Source organism: Phaenicophaeus curvirostris, chromosome W (genome assembly GCF_032191515.1).
Source record: "Phaenicophaeus curvirostris isolate KB17595 chromosome W, BPBGC_Pcur_1.0, whole genome shotgun sequence".
Taxonomy (NCBI): domain Eukaryota; kingdom Metazoa; phylum Chordata; class Aves; order Cuculiformes; family Cuculidae; genus Phaenicophaeus; species Phaenicophaeus curvirostris.
In genome coordinates, this window is record NC_091430.1 from 878583 (window position 1) to 899507 (window position 20925).

The 20925-nt window shown below is 42.9% G+C and overlaps 1 protein-coding gene across 3 annotated transcripts in view; it reads right to left on the bottom strand.

Moving 5' to 3' along the window:
* Positions 1-20925, bottom strand: part of LOC138732937 (ras GTPase-activating protein 1-like) — a 135168-nt gene that overhangs the window by 97023 nt on the left and 17220 nt on the right. For all 3 annotated transcript variants that reach the window (XM_069879728.1, XM_069879729.1, XM_069879730.1), the window contains exons 2-4: positions 12025-12174; positions 7399-7534; positions 6093-6163 (exon numbers count right to left, since the gene is read on the bottom strand). In XM_069879728.1, coding sequence (XP_069735829.1) covers positions 6093-6163; positions 7399-7534; positions 12025-12174 — 357 coding nt within the window. The remainder of the gene's footprint in view (positions 1-6092; positions 6164-7398; positions 7535-12024; positions 12175-20925) is intronic.

A 20925-nucleotide genomic window follows, 5' to 3' on the forward strand; every position in this document is an offset into this window, starting at 1 on the left:
CCTTCTTGTAGATGGGCACAACATCAGCCAGCCTCCGGTCAGCCACGATCGCTGGAAGATGATGAAAAGGGGTTTGGCCAGCACATCCACCAGCTCCTTCAATACTCTTGGATGGATCCCATCCGGCCCCATAGACTTGTGGGTGTTTAGCTGGGCAAGCAAGTCTCTAATAACCTCCTCTTGGATCATGGGAGCCTCATTCTGCTCCTCTAACTCCTGGGTTTGTACACAGAGGGAACAACCTTCCTTACTATTAAAGACTGAGACAAAAAGGCATTACATAGCTCAGCCATGTCCTCATCCCTTGTCACAGTTGTTCTTTCTGCATCCAATAGGGACTGAATATTCTCCCTAGTCCTCCTTGTATTGTTAATGTATTTATAGAAAGGTTTTTTTATTATCTTTCACAGGCTTGGCCAATCTCATTTTTAGTTGGGCCTTAGCCCTCCTGATTTTTTCCCTGCACGATCTAACTTCCCTCCTGTAGTCCACCCAAGACGCCTGCCCCTTCTTCCAAAGTTCATAGACATTCCTCTTCTTTTTGATGTCCCTCAAGATCTCCCTACTCAACCAAGCTGTTTTTTCCCCCATCAGCTCCTTTTCTGGAACATGGGGACAGCTTGCTCCTGAGCTGCTAGGATTTCCTTTTTGAAGAGCTCCCAGCCCTCGTGGGCTCCCTTACCCTTAAGGACTGTCTCCCATGGGACTTTGCCAACCAGCCTTCTGAACAGTCCAAAGTCTGCCCTCTGCAAGTTTAAGTTTACTGTTCTGCTAATCCCCCTCTTCACCTCATCTACAACTGAAAACCTTATCATCTAGTGATTGCTTTGTCCTAGGCATCCTCCAACCCTCACATCCCCCACAAGGCCTTCTTTGTTCACAAACAGCAGGTCCAGGAGGGCACCTTCCCTTGTCGGCCCACTCACCAGCTGTGTGAGGAAGTTGTCTTCCACACACTCCAGGAACCTTGTGGACTGCTTCCTCTCTGCTGTATTGTACTTCCAGAAGATATCTGGAAGATTGAAGTCTCCCATGAGGACAAGAGGCATCCATCTAGAGACTATCCCCAGCTGTTTATAGAGGAGCTCATCAGCTGCTTCTCCTTAGCTGGGTGGTCTGTAACAGACTCCCATCACAAAATCTGCCTTCTTGTGAGCTCCTCTGATTTTAATCCACAGGCACTCACTCAGTCCCATCCTCACCGTAACCGAGCTCAAGGGTATCAAAGCACTCTCTAACATAGATGGCTACCCTGCCTCCTCTCCTACCCTTCCTGTCCCGCCTGAAAAGTTTATACTCCACCATAGCTGCACTCCAGTTATACGCGTCATCCGACCACGTTTCCGTGATGGTAACGACATTGTAGTCTCCTTGCCCTACAATAACTTTCAATTCCTCCTTTTTATTACCCATGCTACATGCATTGGTGTAAACGCACTTCAGTTGGGCTGGCAAACCTTCAGCCCTCATAAAGGGAATAGTGTTTATTCCCAATTGACTGGTCCTTGGAATAACTGACACCTCAGTGCCAGTTTCATCCTTACCGTCACCAGATGTACTCGCCCCTACTTGCTCTGTGGTGACATACTGGCAGTCCTTGACAGCACACCATCTCTCAGGCACTGGAGTTCCACTTCCAGGCTCACTCCTGACTAGCCTGGTCTCGTCCCCCTCCCCCTTCACATCTAGTTTTAAGCTCTATTTATGAGCCTAGCTAGGTTTTTAGTAAGGACTTTAGTCCCCCTAGGAGGCAAGCGTGCCCCATCCCTAGCAGTGAAGCCTGGAGGTGTGTGGGCCACTCATGATCAAAGAACCCAAAGTTTCTCTCCTCACACCAGGCTCGGAGCCAGGTATTAATCAAGTGATTCTTTTTGACCTCTTGCTCCTCATTTGTTAGTGTTGGAATGGAGGTAAACACTACTTGTGTCCCAGAGCCCTCCATTGTTCTCTCCAGTGACCTGAAGTCTGTCTTAATGGCTTTCAGGTTCCTGCGCTGTGTCATCGTTGTCAATTTGAAATACTACCAGAGGGTAATAAGCTGTGTCTTTGACCAAGGAAGGAAGTTTTCTAGTTACATCCTTCACTGATGCCCTGGGTAAGCAGCAGACCTCCCTGTGGAGTCGGTTTGGTCTGCAGATAGGTCCCTCTGTTCCTTTCAGAAGGGAATCCCCTAAGACAATCTCTCTCCTCCTTTTTTTTTATGGAGGATGTTTTTATGGTGGTCTGAGGATGGTGCAGCCTAGGGAAAGTTTCTAGGCTGTGGGAGCTGTCTTCTTCATTCTTGGGGGTGGATTCCACCTGCAGCACTTCATATTTGTTCTTCAGGGGAATCTGGGGGTTTGTTGTCTGAGCGGGGGCAGCGGGTTTGCTCTGCCAGGCAGGAACTTGCTGTCATTCCCCATCTCTTATTCCCTCAATCTTGCAATTGGCAGATGGGTGGTGCTCAGCCGCACTAGCTCCAGCAGCCTACTGAGTTTGTGAGAGGGCGCTGCTCCACTGATCTATCTCCCTCTCACACTCCCTGATAGTCCTTAGGCTAGTTACTTCCTCCCTCAGCTCTGCCACCAAGCAGAGGAGTTCCCCCACGCGAGCGCAGCTGCCACAAGTGAAGCCAGTGCCAGAGGCGTGAGTCGGTGTGGGAGGGGGGCACTGCCTGCAGCCCAGGCTCTGGGTAGCTGCATGCACCCACTGAGGCTCTGTCTGGGTGGCTACATCCATCCTGGCTGCTGCAGCACCCGGAGCAGCTTTAATTTTATGCCGAGTGGCCACCATGGTCCTCGGTCCCTTCTGGCCGGCCTCCAGTCCCTCTCTTTGCCCTCCCTGCTCGCCCAAACTGCCCTGTTACACTACCGCATCCCGCACCTGTTTGCCACGCCCCTGTTCACCGTGCCCCGGGTCAGGGTGCTCCCTAGGGAGCGTTTAAATCTCCCGCGGTAGCCGCCGGGACCGCCCCCTCCCGTCAGGCACCGCGCGGGACCGGCCGCTTCCGGGTGTCAGGAGCCCAGCGCCGCCCGCCCCGCTCCCGCCTGGGTTTTCCTGGGCTTTTCCCGGCTCAGGGAAGTGCCCCACCGCCTCAAATGGCCACCCCGCCGCAATACTCACCGTCCTGCTGCTGGATGTCAATCATGGTTCAATTAACATTTGATCACTGTTTAATCATTAATAAAACCCTTTCAGTTAACCCCACAGTGATGACTTCTCTTAATAATTCATGTGCAACAGAGGATAACAGAAAATGCATTAACTTGAACACAAAGCAAACAGCAAGAATAAAAAAGCCTAATGAAAATACTTAGAATTAATTCAGCTACTAAAGAAGCTAAATCTTAGCAATGGACAATGAACACCAAGGCCATTCTACATCAGTTCTGTTACAAAGAAGTTCACAGTAAGTTATTTCATGGAAGAATGGTTGAAATTAAAACTGAAATACTTCAAGCTTTCTAAATATTAATTCTAACATTAAAATTAAGTCAAGATTCCCTGAAATACATAAAATCTTCAAGAGTACATTACTGTACAAGAGTATAGTACATTAATATGACCTGAAACAGAGTACTTTCTCTGAGCTTTGCTATGAACAGAACTATTTTACCATGCAGATCTCGGAAGCCTATCCAGACTTTACATTTCAGCTGTATCCTAAAAGAGGGAGAAAAGGTATAATTTCCTGCAATTCTTGTTACCATAGCAGTGTAATTAATTGATTTTTCCTCTTAAGTCGGTAGGTGCAATTAGAGATTTACGAGACTTGATGGATGCATAAGAATAGAAAGAAGCAATACACAATTAGGGGGTTCCCGCCTGTCTTACCACATTCTTCTTTGCTTAGAAGAAGGTCGTCTCAAAGTTGAATATCCTTATAGTGTTTTTTAAAGAGGTCAGAATTGACTAGACACGCAACCCTTGGATAAATTTCCACCCCAAGGAGGATATAAAACTGTCATATAACTTTCTCCGTGATCTTAGGCTAATCATCCTATTAATAACCCAATTCTCAATTCAGCCAGCATGTTCTATCAACTTGTGAAATCAAGACGGTCTCATTAGAAATTACTTTTTTTTCTCTTAATCTGGACAAACATTTATATCTCAAGAAAGCAGTATTAATTCCAAGCAACAAGCATATGTTCTTCTAGTAAATATAGGGCTGTTGGGTTTGCAGTCTTTCCACATAACATATATTGTGAAAATGCAAGAGAACTAGGGAGTAAAAACGATCCCCTACATTTTCTTGATAGATCAATGTTAGAAAGGAAATGAGTAGCAGTTCACAGAAAATAAAAAGTATGAGAAAGTGTACTGGGTTCACATGGCAAGGTTTTGGTAGCGAGGGGTGGCTGCAGGAGTGGCTAAGCCAATCAGTGACAGTGGTAGTAGCGCCTCTGGGATAACACATTTAAGAAGGGGAACAAATTGCTGTGCAACAGCAGCTGGGAGAGGAGTGAGAATATGTGAGAGAAACAACTCTGCAGACACCAAGGTCAGTGAAGAAGGAGGGGGAGGAGGTGCTCCAGGCACCAGAGCAGAGATTGCCCTGCAGCCAGTGATGAAGACCATGGTGAGGCAGGCTGTCCCCCTGCAGCCCATGGAGGTTAACGGTGGAGCAGAAATTCCCCTGCAGCCTGTGGGGACCCCATGCCAGAGCAGGTGGATGCGCCCGAAGGAGGCTGTGACCCCTTGGAGAGCCCGCGCTGGAGCAGGCTCCTGGCAGGAGCAGGCTCCAGGCTCCTGGCTGTGACCCCGTAGAGAGGAGCCTATGCTGGAATGGGTCTTCTGGCAGGAACTGTGGCCTTGGGAGGGGTTCCACACTGGAGCAGTCCTTTCCTGAAGGACTGCACCCCATGGAAAGAATGCATGGAAAGGACCCATGCTGGAGCGGTTGGTGGAGAACTGCAGCCTGTGGGAATGACCCACATTGGAAAAGTTCATGGAGGACTGTCTCCCATGGGAGGGGCCCCATGCTGCAGCAGGGGAAGAGTGTGAGGAGGAAGAAACAGCAGAAACAATGCATGATGAACTGTCCACAACCCCCATTTTCCATCCCCCTGCACTGCTCGGGGGGAGGAGTTACAGAGCTCGAGAGAGAAGTTGACCCTGGGAAGAACAGAGGGGGGCAAAGGCGTGTTTAGATTTGTTTTTATTTCTCATTATCCTAGTCTGTGGTTAATTGCCAATAAATTAAAATAATTTCCCCAAGCTGAGTCTGTTTTGCCTGTGACAGTAATTGGTGAGTGACCTCCCGGTCCTTATCTCAACCCATGAGGTTTCTGTTGTATTTTCTCCCTGTCTTGTTGATGGAGGAGTGATAGAGCAGCTTGATGAGCATCTGGTGTCCAGAGAGGCAATTCAATAACTTTAAAATATTAAGATTACACATTTTAAAGTATCATTTGTTCAATATAGACTCTTCCCAAAAGAGGGGAGAGAGAGAAGGAAAAGGAATCATTCTTGCTCCATTTTAAGGATAGAGTTCTTAGGCACAGGTGACAACATTTGTGAGTGCTAGAAAATTTTTTTCCTTATTTCAAGGAAGACACTAGAAATACTGTTCTTAATTTTATCAGTCAGTTCTCACATTCTCTTTTTAGCTGTCAAGATTGGTTTGGCTTGAACTATTTATCTGTTACTAGCTACTTCTGCAGGCAAATCTGGAGCCAAGTTATTTCAAATCCTCACATGAGACATTATTGCACAGAATTCCTTCATGCACAAACTTACATTTTTCTCAAAGTAGGTAAACCTTTGAAAACAGTAATGTTCTACTTCTAAACTAAGTTTCATAGTTGTAGCAATTAAATGCAACTCCTCTTACAAGTAATACAAACAATATACTGAGAATAAAAGTGTTATTGTATTATTGCTATATCCATGGGGAAAGAAAAAAAAATGAACAAGAGAAAAAAGACAAGGAAAGAGATGACAAGGCATGAGACAAAAAGGAAAAAAGGCATCATACCTTTAACCTCCCAGAGTGTTATGTCTACCAGGTAACTGGAAAGTATTTCCATAGTGAACATATACTAAAATCATTAGTGTTTGCAAATACTCAAGGAGTTTCACAACTGCTTCTATCTATTATTAAAACATACCTTATTTCATCAGTTTCTGGCACTTTGGTGTAAGGTAGAATTGCTCGAACTCTCCTCCTATCCTCCACAGGCTACAATTTAAGAAGACAGCGCAAAGACACAAAGATATTAATTTTCCCTTTCGTTCTAGTGTAGAATTCCTCTCCCCAATATTATGCTATTCTGAGGCAAGAGACTGGTAATAGTCACTTGTATCAGAGAATAACCAGGTTGGAAAGGACCCACTGGATCATTGAGTCCAACCATTCCTATCAATCACTAAACCATGCCCCTTAGCACCTCGTCCACCCATCTTTTAAACACCTCCAGGGAAGGGGACTCAACCACCTCCCTGGGCAGCCTGTTCCAGTACCCAATGACCCTTTCTGTGAAAAATTTTTTCCTGATGTCCAGCCTGAACCTCCCCTGGTGGAGCTTGAGGCCATTTCCTCTCATCCTGTCCCCCTGTCACTTGGGAGAAGAGGCCAGCACCCTCCTCTCCACAACCTCCTTTCAGGTAGATTTTTATCCCTTTCCTATTTTTAAGTTTTCAAATGGTCAAAAATAGTAAGAGCTGGTAATGCTTCATTCCTAAAGTTAGCTACAAAAGCTGTCATTATCAGTCACATTATCTCCAAAAATCAAATTACCAATAACGTAATTCCCATGAAAGAGTACTTTAGAACTTTCTTCCATTTAGTGCAACTTTATGAGTTTAACATTCAGAAACATCTTTATTTAGGGGTGGGGTGCACAGTCTGCAGGTGTTTTAAGGGGGCTGTTTTGTTTTGGTTAGTTGGTTTTCTAGGGGGTTTCTTTGTTTTGTTTTGTTTTTTTTTAATTACTGATATTGTCTTAAGAATAGTAACTTGAAAGAAGCCCAGCTTTCAGGAACTTTGGTTATTTCCAGGATGCGTATTTTGAAATCTTTGCTACAAACCAGTAATATTATTTTGAAATAATTTATTAAGTCAATGTAAAACCCTAGAGGCTAACTACATTACTGTGGTGCTCCTTCCTATCCAAGAATCACACATTTTCTTGTTTATCTCAGTTTACATACAATGTCATTACTACATTTGGAGATAACTGCAATCCCTGATATGTAGCTTTCTCATTACAGATTTTATTTAAAAAACAAATTTTTATCATTACTATCAGTAAGAACATGTTTATATATTCCTTATACTTCACCATACACTGAGACAGATGTAGAACTAGGGGAACCTTTCAACACTGCTTTTTTCATAGAAAGCTATGAATAATGAATGCAAGATTAATTATATTAATATTTAAGTAAATTACATCAAAAAATTGTACTACTTGCCTCTGGAGGCGCTACTGGAAAGAACAGCTTCTCCCCCTTCAGCAAACAAGACACATGACTGTAATAACCAATTAGGTCTGAGAGTGAAGCAAAGCGACGTCCACCAATGTAATAGTCTCCACACATGGCAATGATCCTGTTAATAAAGAAAAGGAAGCTTGACAGAAGAAAAATCTTTTGCTACAAATTGTTGGGGTGGGTTTTTGTTGGTTTTGTGATTTTTTTTATTATTTTTTAAAGGAAGTTGGAATAACATTTAGATACGAACACATGAAGATATTAAACAGCACCGGTCCCAGTACAGACCCCTGAGGGACACCACTAGTCACGGATCTCCACCTGGACATTGAGCCGTTGACCACTACTCTCTGAATGCGACCATCCAACCAATTCCTCATCCACCGAACAGTCCACCCATCAAGTCCATATCTCTCTGTTTTAGAGAGAAGGGGGGACCTTGTGGGGGACTGTGTCAAAGGCTGTACAGATAGGTCCAGATAGATCACATCCATTGGTTTTTCTGTGTCCACTGATGTGGTCTCTGCATCATAGAAAGCCCCTAGGTTAGTCAGGCAGGACTTGCCCCTGGTGAAGCCTAATATCTACTTATAGATATTTGGAAAAGGATTTCTGTTATGAACTTCCCCATGCAGAGTGTGTTGCTTTATTTTTCTGGGATAGTTTCCAGAAACTGAGGTCAACAATGCATTTAGCTTTAGCTAACATTTTATAATTAGCTTGGGAGTCTACAATGGTTCTGTGTAGTTTGTATAAGCAGTTTCTTTATAAATAAATAAATTTAAAAAAAAAAGTCTACCTATTTGTTCTTTCTATGAAATTAATGCATGTGTATATACAAGCTTCCCCGTATGTAGTATCCCCCCAAAAGGATATTCTGTCTGTGGCTTACTCATTGGCTTTTGTTTGGTTATTTTGTAGATAACATTATATATATACATATGGTGCAATTTAAGAGGAATCATAAAATCAATTAATCCCTTTTCCATACATCCATCTGTTAGTAGAATAAGTAACATTGGAGACTTAGTAAGATACAAGCTTGACTATTTGCTTAGTCCAGAAGATTAAGGAATGGTGTGCATCATCATCTTCAAACTACAGCCAGATTTTGACATTTCTTCCTACAAAGATTTCTGTACTTCCTGAGCATCTGAGGGGACAGAGTATTTTTTTGTTATTCTTTCTACTCCTTGACAGTCTAAGGGATGCTACAGAAATGTAACAAATAGCCACTATAGTAATCATTTTATATTTATAGAATCATAGAATGTTTAGGTTGGAAAAGACCTTTAAGATCATTGAGTCCAACCATAAAATTGACACTGCCAAGTCCACCACTAAAACCATGTCCTTAAACAAACACATCTGCCCGTCTTTTAAATACCTCCAGGGATGGGGACTCAACCACTTCTCTGGGCAGCCTGTGCCAATGCCTGACAATCCATTTGGTAAAGTAATATTTCCTAATATCCAGTCTAAACCTCTCCTGGTGTAACTTGAGGCTGTTTCCTCTCATCCTATCACTCGTTACTTGGGAGAAGAGATGAACGCCCACTTGCTACAGCCTCCTTTCAGGTAGTTATAGAGAGCAATAAAGTCTCCCCTCAGCCGCCTCTTCTCCAGACTAAGCAGTCCCAGGGCCCTCAGCCGCTCCTCATAAGACTTGGTGCTCCAGACCCTTCCCCAGCTCCATTGCCCTTCTCTGCTCCAGCCCCTAAATGTCCTTCTTGTACTCAGGGGCCCAACACTGAACACAGGATTCGAGGAGGGGCCTCACCAGTGCTGAGTACATGGGGACGATCACTTCCCTGGTCCTGCTGGCCACACCATTTCTGCTACAAGCCAGGATGCTGTTTGTCTTCTTGGCCATCTGGGCACGCAGCTGGCTCATATTTATCCAGCTGTCAAACAGCACCTCCAGGGTCCTTTTCCACTGGGCAGCTTTCCAGCCACTCTTCCCCAAGCCTGGAGTGCTGCACGGGGTTGTTGTGACCCAAGTGCAGGACCCAGCACCTGGCTTTGTTGCATCTCATACAATTGGCCTCGGCCCATCGATCCAGCCTGTTCAGGTCCCTCTGCATAGCTGTTCTACCTTCAAACAGATCAACACTCCCACACCACTGGGTGTCTTCTACAAACTACTGAGGGAGCACTCAATCCTCTCATCCAGATCATTAATAAAGAAGTTAAACAGAACTGGCCCCAACACTGAGCCCTGAGGACGCCGCTTGTGACCGGCCACCAACTGGATTTGCCTCTGTTCACCACGGCTCTCTGGACCCGGCCATCCAGCCAGTTTTATACCCAGCAGAGTGCACCCGTCCAGGCCGTGAGCAGCCAGTTTCTCCAGGAGAATGCTGTGAGAGAGACTGTCAAAGGCTCTACTAAAGTCTAGGCAGACAACATCCACAGCCTTTCCCTCATCCACCAGACAGGCCATCTGGTCATAGAAGGAGAACAGGTTTGTCAAGGAGGACCTGACTTTCCTAAACTCATGCTGATTTGGCCTGATCCCCTGGTTGTCCTGTACATGCCGTTTGATGGCTCTCAAGGTGATCTGCTCCATAACCTTCCCTGGCACCAAGGCCAGGCTGACAGGACTGTAGTTCCCTGGATCCTCTTTCTGGCCCTTCTTGTAGATGGGCGTCATATTTGCTGACCTCCAGTCAACTGGGACCTCCTCAGTTAGCCAAGGACTGCTGATAAATGATGGAAAATATGTTACCTCTCTCTCCAGTTTCCAGAAGATGTTATTTTAAAGATATTTCAAAACAAATTCCAGTACAAAAGCTTAAACATGTCTAACTCTACCTAGTTTTCTACTTAGAATTTGACTTCTTTACAAAGCTCATGAACAATTCAAAAACACAAGGAAAAAACAAATTGAACTGCTGAGAAACTCAAATGAATATATTGGTTTCTTAAACTTTTATTCTATTTTTATTTAACAGGTCAGTATTCTGATAGACTCCTGCTTCTCAGTTCAGTTGTTGAAACTATATTATTTCTCCCAAATGGGAACATAAAATGTATACTAAGATTAATCCTCAGAGATTAAATTCAAAGTTTTTAAGCATGTAGCACTGCAAGGGAAGTCAGAGAATAATATAACTTTAAGGATGTAGACTAGATCTCTTGGGATATTTTCTAACAGATTCCTTATGAAATTCATGGTCAGTTATTCCGAGATTAGACTTCTAGATGAAATTTAATGTTTCATGTTTTATTATTAAATCAGACTCAAATGAAGCACACAGGACTAATAAATAGAGACTCTGTAATAACAGAAATTTTTGAAGGACAATATGACAAGATAAAGATTTTCTTTCCCAGTATTTTATATCATGCAGCAACTTGCCAAAAACATACTACTTCAGCCAAAAAGAATTTTGATGGACTCGTACACTATCTGTCAATCATATGCTGCATGAACACATGCCCATATCCAAGTTGGAGGGGGGACGGATTTGGAGATATTTCACCTAAAATATTGATATTTTAGTGAAACAGAAATACATAAGGAAAGTTTAATCCAAAAAATATCTCTTTTAGGAAACAAAATATCAGTAAGATTGTTGACCAATGGAAATTTCACCCATTTTTGGAAGGCAATGAATAAGCTTTGGTGAAAGTGACACTTCCAGTCTGTGGGACCCAGTGGACATGTCTTATATTTGGCTGAAATAACTTTAAGACTGCCATCCTGGAGGCTGAAAAATGTTTGTGCACCATCTGCCCTTCTAATAACAAAAACATATATACTCTGTAGTCAACAAATAAAACCAAAAACATATCTGTTCTATGAAGAACAGTATCAGCAAACAAATTAGTTTCCTTTGAATAGTTATTTCTTCACATATTTAATGGATCCAAGAAGGAAAGATTCTTTAAGATTTGAAAAGTATAAGGATCCCTTTCTTAGAACCTAGTCTTTAATGGTTTCCTATTTTCTGAGATGCCAGAAACAATTTTACAGTGGACATATTGTGAAGACGAACATTATACTGCAGCACACTACTTGCTGACTAACATTCCCAGAACATATCTCATTTACACTAAATGAGAATAAATTAATGTATATAATTTGCAAATGGTAAAATAATCCTGGTTACAATTTCAGATAAAGGGCTATTTTTTATTTTTATTTTTTATTTCAGCAAATCTTCATATTATTAAATACATAACCTCTTTGTTACTCCTTGTTATTTCTTTCTTATAAAGGAAGCACCCAGATTTGTTACAACTTTGGTATTCAAGTATGCCCTGTGAGCTGCAATGACTGAGGAATAAACCCAAAACAATCTCCTCAGATTACTAACAAGAAGCCTGCATGTTACTGTAAATTTAGTCACAACAGCTTTAGACAAGTTTCTCTATTCTGATGACATTGATTTCCTCATATTTTCATTCTTTAGACTGTAAAGGAATTTTTAAGTAGCATGGTTTAAAACAATTAAACACTAGTAAAGAGCTATACCATACATAGATAAAAAGAAAAGTAAAAAATATTCAATTTATAATACAATTGTTTTATATACTGTACTAAGTTCTAAAACCACAAATAAACAGATTACAGTGTTTTAAAAGAAAACATTTAATTCTCACCTAAAATGATTGACATTTGTTTTACTAAGGAATGAAAGCACAAATGAACCTGGTCTCCGATCACTCTCTCGAATAAGGTAACTTCCAGGTTTTCCTGCTTGCCGAAGACGTTCTTCTGCAATTGCTCTGTCCAGTTTTCCATGATACCACCTAAAAAAACAATGTAACAATGTGTGTCCTTAAAATTTAAAGGCTTTTGTTTATTTTCACAGAACAGACCTGTAAAACTAATGAAAGTTCTCAGTTAAAACGGATGCAATTCCAAACCTTTGTTTCAAATAAAGTTATCAGATATTTACATGTGCAACCTCTCTCAAATGACTTATTTCCAATACACAGAGTTTTTAAAACTTCACAGGTTCAGATAACCCGTTTACCCAAATAACTCAAACTGGAGTAAAGTACTCTGAACCATCTAAAGGGGACAAAGGCTCCCTATAACCAGCTTTTTCTTTCCTCCTCAACTTGCTCATTTTCAGTAAATGAACAGAATCAGAGGTAAACGATCTGACTCAGGCTGTTGTATTTTAAGCCTACTCATGCTTCAGTTCAGGCAATAACCTGTTTCTCAAATGACAAACATAGATCACAGTATCAAAGTCTGCACCTAAGCAAAATGACAGCAGTCACCAGACAGTATTTCAGCCAAAAAAAGTTTTCCCCAAACCCAACATACAGCCTGTTAAAAGCAAATACAGATGCACAGCAACTCATAGACTGTAAAATATGACAAAAGAACACTTCATTTTAAGGGAAAGGTTAGACTCATCATTCAAACATTCTTTACCTCAATTTTCTTTTATTTACAAAACTCGTCAGACCTTTCTCCTCCAACAATCAAATGGCGGGGAGGGTAGCAGTGGAGGGAGTAATTGAAGAAAAGCCAAGTGTTGCCAGGTGTTGTTCTCAAAACCTCTAAAAAGGAAAACCTTTATACAGCTACTGTTTCATACTATTTAAACTATCAACTATTTCAGACCATTCAACTACTGATTCTACTAGTTCACGCATATCTTGCAAGAGTTGCAAAAAAAAGGCATTTTGGAAGAGATATGAAAGTGGTCTTTTGGCTTAACATAGACAAAAAAAACCCAAAAACAGGAAAAAAAAAGAGAACAGCTTAGCTGTTGATAAAAATCTTGCCAGAAATATTTTTCCTATGAAAAGGAAGTGAAAGTTGTCTTTGAGAACTTCTATCAAAATGATAGAAGTCAAATAGAATATAGAGATGCAGATCACATATACCAGCAGAAGTAGTATCAGTGTAGATATTTACATTGGCAAAGCTGCAGTCTTGTTAGTATAGCGCTCTCCTTTGCTTTTCTTCATCCTGATTAAAACAAGTTAAACCAGTGAAAAAGTTGTTTTCACTGTAAAACTCTACAGCACTTGAGGCAATGTTAGAGCAATCCTGTCTGTGATTGGTTGGACTCAAGCCAGCATCTAACCAACCACACAGCTGCTTGCTCACTCTCCCTAACCTCCAGTAGAACAGAGTAGGGGATAGAAAGAGCAAAAGCAGGAAAATGCATGGATCGAGATACAAGTTTAATAAGTGAAGGAAGAATAAAAGAAGGGGACTGGGGGGAACAGAAAACAAAACAACAGAAGGAATGCAAAGGCAATTACTCACTACCTCCCACAAGCATACCAACATCCAGCCAGTCTCTGAGCAATGGCTACCTTGGAAGACACATCCACCCCTCCTTTTTTTTTTTTTTACTGCTGAGCATGACTTGATATGGCATGGAATATCACTTTGGTCAGTTGGGGTCAGCTGTCCCAGCTGTGTCCCCTCCCAACCTCTTGCCCACCCATAGTCTACTCCTTGGAGAACAGGGAGAGCAGAGTGAGAAATGGAGAAAGCCTTGACACCGTACAAGCATTGTTCAGCAATAGCCAAAATACAAGTGTGTTATCAACACTGTTTTAGTCACAAATCCAAACCAAAGCACCACAGGGGCTGATATGAAGAAAGTTACTCCAGCACAGCCAGACCCAGGACACTCTCTTAGAAGGCTCTATATCATTTAGAATTTTATAGGTCAGGATCAATAACTTCAATAAGATGCTATTCTAACTGCCAAATGCTTAATGCATTCAGTTAGAAGCAATGCTTAACATCTCTCAACTTTACACCAAATATATCTTTTTCCTGAAGAGATGCAAAACATTGTCTTACCTAAGGTGTACTATAATATTAGTCTCATGAAAAGAATTAAAGTTTTGATAGGAGGATATCAAAGTAAAAAAAAGCCACTTGCCTAGCTATTTATAAAAAGAAAGTTGCCCTTCTGGCCATAACTCTTATCAAATGCACTCATTCCAAACAGTAATTCACTAATACTATTTATATCCTTCACCATTGCCAAGGACAAGATCACTATACTTTCTAGTCACTGCTTATTTTCTTGCCTAGCCCTAACTAAGAACACTTTTGTATTTCCAAAATTTAACTTTGCACGCTTTAATTGATAATTGCACTGGGTTTGTCTGGGATGGAATTAATTTTCTTCACAGTAGCTTGTCTGGTGCTATGATGAATTTGTGCTAAAGACAGCGTTTATAACACAGCGATGATTTGGTTAATGCTGAGCAGTGCTAACACAGAGCCAAGGCCTTTTCTGCTCCTCAGCCCACCCTGCCAGCGAGTAGGTTAGAAGTACACAAGAAGTCAGGGTCAGCTATCCCAACTATGTCCCCTCCTGACTGACCTAATTGCTCTCTACAACTACCTGAAAGGAGGTTGTGGAGAGGAGGGTGGTGGCCTCTTCTCCCAAGTGACAGGGGACAGGACAAGAGGGAATGGCCTCACACTCCTCCAGGGGAGATTTAGGCTGGACATTAGGAAAAAATTCTTCACAGAAAGGGTCATTGGGCACTGAAACAGGCTGCCCAGGGAGGTGGTTGAGTCCCCTTCCCTGGAGGTGTTTAAGGCACGGGTGGACGAGGTGCTAAGGGGCATGGTTTAGTGTTTGATAGGAATGGTTGGACTCAATGATCCGGTGGGTCTCTTCCAACCTGGTTATTCTATGATTCTATGATTCTATATTCTATACAATACGACTCTCCAATAAATCTGAGAGGATGAAGGTTGGCAGGGGCTACAGTTGCTCAGGGTTTGGCTGGGCATCAGTTGGTTGGTGGTGAGCAACTGTTTCTTTTGAATCACTTGTTTTTCTTGGGTTTTCTTGGGGCTTTTTTTTCCTCCTTTCCCTGTTGTCCGCCTCCCCCCCCCCTTTTAATTCTTAAACTGCCTTTATCTCAACCCACAAGCTTTCTCACTTTTACTCTTCCAATTCTTCCCCCATCCCACTGAGGGGTAGTGAACAAGCAGCTGTGTGGGGGCTTAGTTGCCAGCTGGGGTTAAACCACAACAATAATCTGCTATTTTCACAATGTTTTGATCAAATATAACTAAACAGCATTCTGAATCACACAGCTAGTGCCCTGACAATACAATAGCTATTATCAGATGCATCAAAAGAGAAAATGTAAGTAGCCTTGCAATAGAAGGTTATGAAATCATGGAATCACCAGGTTGGAAGAGACCCACCGGATCATCGAGTCCAACCATTCCTATCAGTCACTAAACCATGTCCCTCGGCGCCTCGTCCACCCGTCCCTTAAACCCCTCCAGGGAAGGTGACTCAACCACCTCCCTGGGCAGCCTCTGTCAGTGCCCAATGACCCTTTCTGTGAAAATTTTTTTCCTGTTGTTCAGCCTAATCCAACCACAAGATATCTTACTAATTATAGACCACAATTTTAGGTAGTTGTTTCCATTACAGCTGTTTAACCATTTCTATAACTGACTTGTTACCTATATTGCAATTTTTATTTTTTTTTCTTAATTCTGAGAATATCAATAATAGACTTCCATACTTCATAAAGCTATCAGAAGTTGTGCAAGGAAATAGGTCCATCTGTCAGTTTAAACCAAAAGCAGCATTTTCAAAACTCCAACCCTATGCATCACAATTAATTAAAGTAAACAAAAAGATCAAAAACACAACTACGAAATCATAAACGGTTTGGATTATGTGCATTGTGACATAGCTGCGTAAGAGACCATTCTTGACACTTCAGCCACTTCATGTAGTTGAGAGCCATAAGCCAGGTCGTGAATTTCATTAAATGGCCTACAAACAAGAGTTCCTTAGTTTTTCCACTGTTGTACTGAAGAAGCTAGGTACCAGAAAACTAGTCACACCAGTCTCATTAGGCCCAGCTAACAAACCTTCTACTGTGAGCAGGAATGTTATTACACAGTACCCCTTTAGCAACCTCTCGGGACAATCACAGAACACTTAGCAGACCCCAACATTGAAGCACCACAAGGTTCATGAAAGCCAGGCTGTTCGCAGAAGTGTTTTTAATCCTTTTTTGATTCCTATACATTTTTCTAAGTGGAAGTACAAAGCAAATATAAGCCTAATAAAGAATAAGTCTGCTTTTCTCAGTTACCTGTTTGAAAATCCCTTTGAAACAGTATGTAGAAAAACAGAACAGTGCTGCACTTCAAGATTAGGAACCATGTAACTAAAATGGAGAGTCATTCTCATAGACATCCCTCAGTATACCAGCTGTGTCAAGCCATTAACTGTGGGAGTTGTATACATTACCAATACCAGTCATTAAAATACTTTCAGAGCACACACAAACTATGGACTTACATAAAACAGACGAACCAAAACCCTCAATATATTTTAATAAAAAGAATAAACAAGGACAGAAGGTGAAACAAGCATACATTCAAAAGGCAATACATTTTAATAACCTCATTAAAGCAAGGTTCTAAAAGTTTCGAGTACTATAAGGACAAACAGTGTAATAAGCTTCAAAATAGACAAAGATGTGACAACATAACATCAAGCTTTGCAACTCAAAAGATTTCTTCCAATCCTACGGGATTCACCCTAGGGTACTGAAGGAGCTGGCGGATGTTCATGCCAAACCCCTTTCCATCATCTTCCAACAGTCCTGGAAGACTGGGGAAGTCCCACTGGACTGGAGGCTGGCTGATGTTGTGCCCATCTACAAGAAGGGTCGCAGGGAGGACCCAGGGAACTACAGGCCTGTCAGTCTGACCTCAGTGCCAGGGAAAGTCATGGAGCAGGTGATCTTGAGTGCTATCATGAAGCACATGCAAGAGAACCGGGTGATCAGGCCCAGTCAACATGGGTTCACAAAAGGCAGGTCTTGCCAGACTAACCTGATCGCCTTCTATGACAAAGTGACTCGGCTGCTGGATGAGGGAAAGGCTGTGGATGTATCTTCCTGGACTTCAGTAAAGCCTTTGACACAGTTTCTCACAGCATTCTGCTTGAGAAACTGTCAGCCTCTGGCCTGGAGAGGCGCACACTCTCCTGGGTTGAAAACTGGTTGGCTGGCCGGGCCCAGAGAGTGGTGGGAAATGGTGTGAAATCCAGCTGGAGGCCAGTGACAAGTGGGGTTCCCCAGGGCTCAGTGCTGGGTCCAGCCCTGTTCAATGTCTTCATCAATGACCTGGATGAAGGCATCGAGTGCACCCTTAGCAAGTTTGCGGATGACACTAAGCTGGGTGGAAGTGTCGATCTGCTGGAGGATAGAGAAGCTCTGCAAATGGATCTGGACAGGCTGGACTGCTGGGCTGAGTCCAATGGCATGAGGTTTAACAAGGCCAAATGCCGGGTCCTGCACTTGGGGCACAACAACCCTATGCAGTGCTACAGACTAGGAGAAGTCTGGCTAGAAAGCTGCCTGGAGGAGAGGGACCTGGGGGTGTTGGTTGACAGCCGACTGAACATGAGCCAGCAGTGTGCCCAGGTGGCCAAGAAGGCCAATGGCATCTTGGCTTGTATCAGAAACGGTGTGGCCAGCAGGTCCAGGGAGGTTATCCTCCCTCTGTACTCAGCACTGGTGAGACCGCTCCTCGAATCCTGTGTTCATTTCTGGGCCCCTCACCACAAGAAGGATGTTGAGGCTCTGGAGCAAGTCCAGAGAAGAGCAACAAAGCTGGTGAAGGGGCTGGAAAACAGGCCTTATGAGGAGCGGATGAGAGAGCTGGGGGTGTTTAGCCTGGAGAAGAGGAGGCTGAGGGGAGACCTCATTGCTCTCTACAACTACCTGAAAGGAGGTTGTAGAGAGGAGGGAGCTGGCCTCTTCTTCCAAGTGACAGGGGACAGGAGAAGAGGAAATGGCCTCAAGCTCCGCCAGGGGAGGTTTAGGCTAAACATTAGGAAAAAATTCTTTACAGAAAGGGTCATTGGGCACTGGAACAGGCTGCCCAGGGAGGTGGTTGATTCACCTTCCCTGGAGGTGTTTAAGGCACAGGTGGATGAGGTGCTGAGGGGCATGGTTTAGTGTTTGATAGGAACGGTTGGACTCGATGATCCAGTGGGTGTCTTCCAACCTGGTTATTCTGTGATTCTGTGATTCTGTAAAAAGAACATTGATTGTCTTTTGAAAAAAAAAAGAAAAAAAAAGACACTACCAAATAGGTGAATAGCTAAATAGGCTCTTGAAGCAGCATTTTCTTACTGAAAGCTCACCTTCAAAAATTAATTCTGGAACTCATTAAAGTTCTTAGCAAGAAATATCTCATTTTTACATGCTTCATTCTTGTACCCTCAGGTCAAAGATATGCCTTTTTCTGTTTAAACTAGGAGTAATGCTCCTATGGAAATGATATTAATACTGTTGTGCAAATGATCAGATTTTGTTTGGCCATAGTTAAGAATTCATAAATTATTTGTCTTGTCTGCCATTAATTTCATTAAAAGTACCAATGTTTCCTTGACTTTCTCTTTGCACTTCATATTCTCCTCATCCTTTTACTTTTTCAATCACTCAATCAGGTTTGCTCATTGGAAGCAACACTGGTGTTCCAAGAGACTGAAATATAGAGTCCCCACTTCTACTAGTACTGAACCCTACTTCATATCAATTTTGTTTCCACCTCCCAGTCAGCAGCACAGCTCTGGATTACAGCCCAAACTAACCAAGTTTTTGTGCTCCACTCTCACATAATCTCTGCTGCTAGAATGCCTCACAAGTGAAGTAGATCCCATCAGTGAAGAAATGCTGCTCTAATGAGAAAACTCTGAAATTTAGAGCCTTATACATTAAAATCCAAGATAGAAACAATGACTAAATTGATAAATGTCCAATGCTTCACATCTACAATAGGAACAGGATGGGAGTTGCCTATAGAGTATGATCCATATACACATTGAATCCAATAGTGTGATGTAAAAGAACTGCATGTAGAACTAAGAAAAGAAATGTATGTATAAAAGAACAATTGGAATGTAAACTATCTAACTCATAATGCTTGTTTTGAATGACTTGCAACTTCATGATTCTATTAACTGCGTGTGTATGTATGGGTATAAATAAAACATTGTTTCTAGATTTGAATTAACACAATTATTAATGCATTATTAACTATTATTAATTATTATTATTATTAATCATTTTTAATTATTAACTCATGGCTCTATGGCTGGTGTCATTGCCACAATTTTGGGTTCTCTGATAATGGGGTGGTCTACGCAGCACCAGGCCTGCTGGCATCTGATGGGGTTCACCTTGCTCAAAGTAGAAGTAGGGTCTTTGCTCAGGAGCTTGCGGGGCTCATTGACAGGGCTTTAAACTAGACTTGAAGGGAGAGGGGGATAATATCAGGCTTGTCTGTGACAAGCTGTGGGAGGACACGCCAAGGTTAGAGGGACAGGGTGCTGGCGAGGGCCTGCAGCCCGTATCTCCAAGATGTGCTGGGTTCACCAGAGCACACTTGAAGTTGTACAGGGATGAGCAGGGGTGAAACACCAGTGAAACAACTCAAAGGAATTAAGGGGTGTTCCTCTAAGAAGGTGACACGGTCGACAGCCCAGCTGAAGGGCCTCTACACCAATGTGCGTGGCATGGGAAACAAACATGAGGAGCCGGAAGCCTTTGTGCAGCGGAAAAAATATGATGTAGTTGCCATCACAGAAGCGTGGTCGGATAATTCACACAACTGAAATGCTGTAAAGGATGGCTACAAGCTCTTCAGGTGGAACAGGCAGGGAAGGAGAGGCGGTGGGGTAGCTCTGTATGTTAGGCAGGGGTTTGACAGTCTACTGCTTGATGATGGTGACAATAGGGTCAAGTATTTATGGGTAAGGATGAGGGGGAAGGCCAACAAGGTAGGTATCATGGTGGGAGTCTGCTATGGACCACCCAAACAGGATGAAGAGGTAGATGAAGCATTCTGTAAGCAGCTGGCAGAAGTAGCTCAATCACTAGCCCTTGTTGTTGTGGGGGACTTCAACTTACCAGACATCTACTGGAAATCATAGAATCATAGAATAACCAGGTTGGAAGAGACCCACCGGATCATTGAGTCCAACCATTCCTATCAAACACTAAACCATGTCCCTTTGCACCTCGTCCACCCGTGCCTTAAACAATCCAGCAAAGCGGAGAGGAAAGAGTCTAGGAGGTTCCTGGAGTGTGTGGAAGACACAACTGGTGAGTGAACCAACTAGGGAAGGTGCCCTGCTGGACCTGCTGTTCAAGAACAGAAAAGGACTTGTGGGTGATGTGATGGTTGGAAGCTACCTTGGGCTTAGTGGCCACGAAATGATAGTTTTTGATTCTTAGAGAAGTGAGGAAGGGGGTCAGCAGAACTGCCACCTTGGACTTCTGGAGGGCAGACTTTGGCCTGTTTGGACGCCGGCTGAGAGAGTCCCCAGGGAAGCAGCCCTAAAGGGCAAAGGAGTCCAGGAAGGCTGGACATTCTGCAAGGAAGAGGTATTAGAGGAACAAGAGCAGGCTGTCCCTATGTGCCAGAAGACACGCTGGCGGGGAAGAAGACCAGCCTGGAGGAACAGAGAGCTGCGGCTGTAACTCAGGAAAAAAAGGAGAGTTTATGGC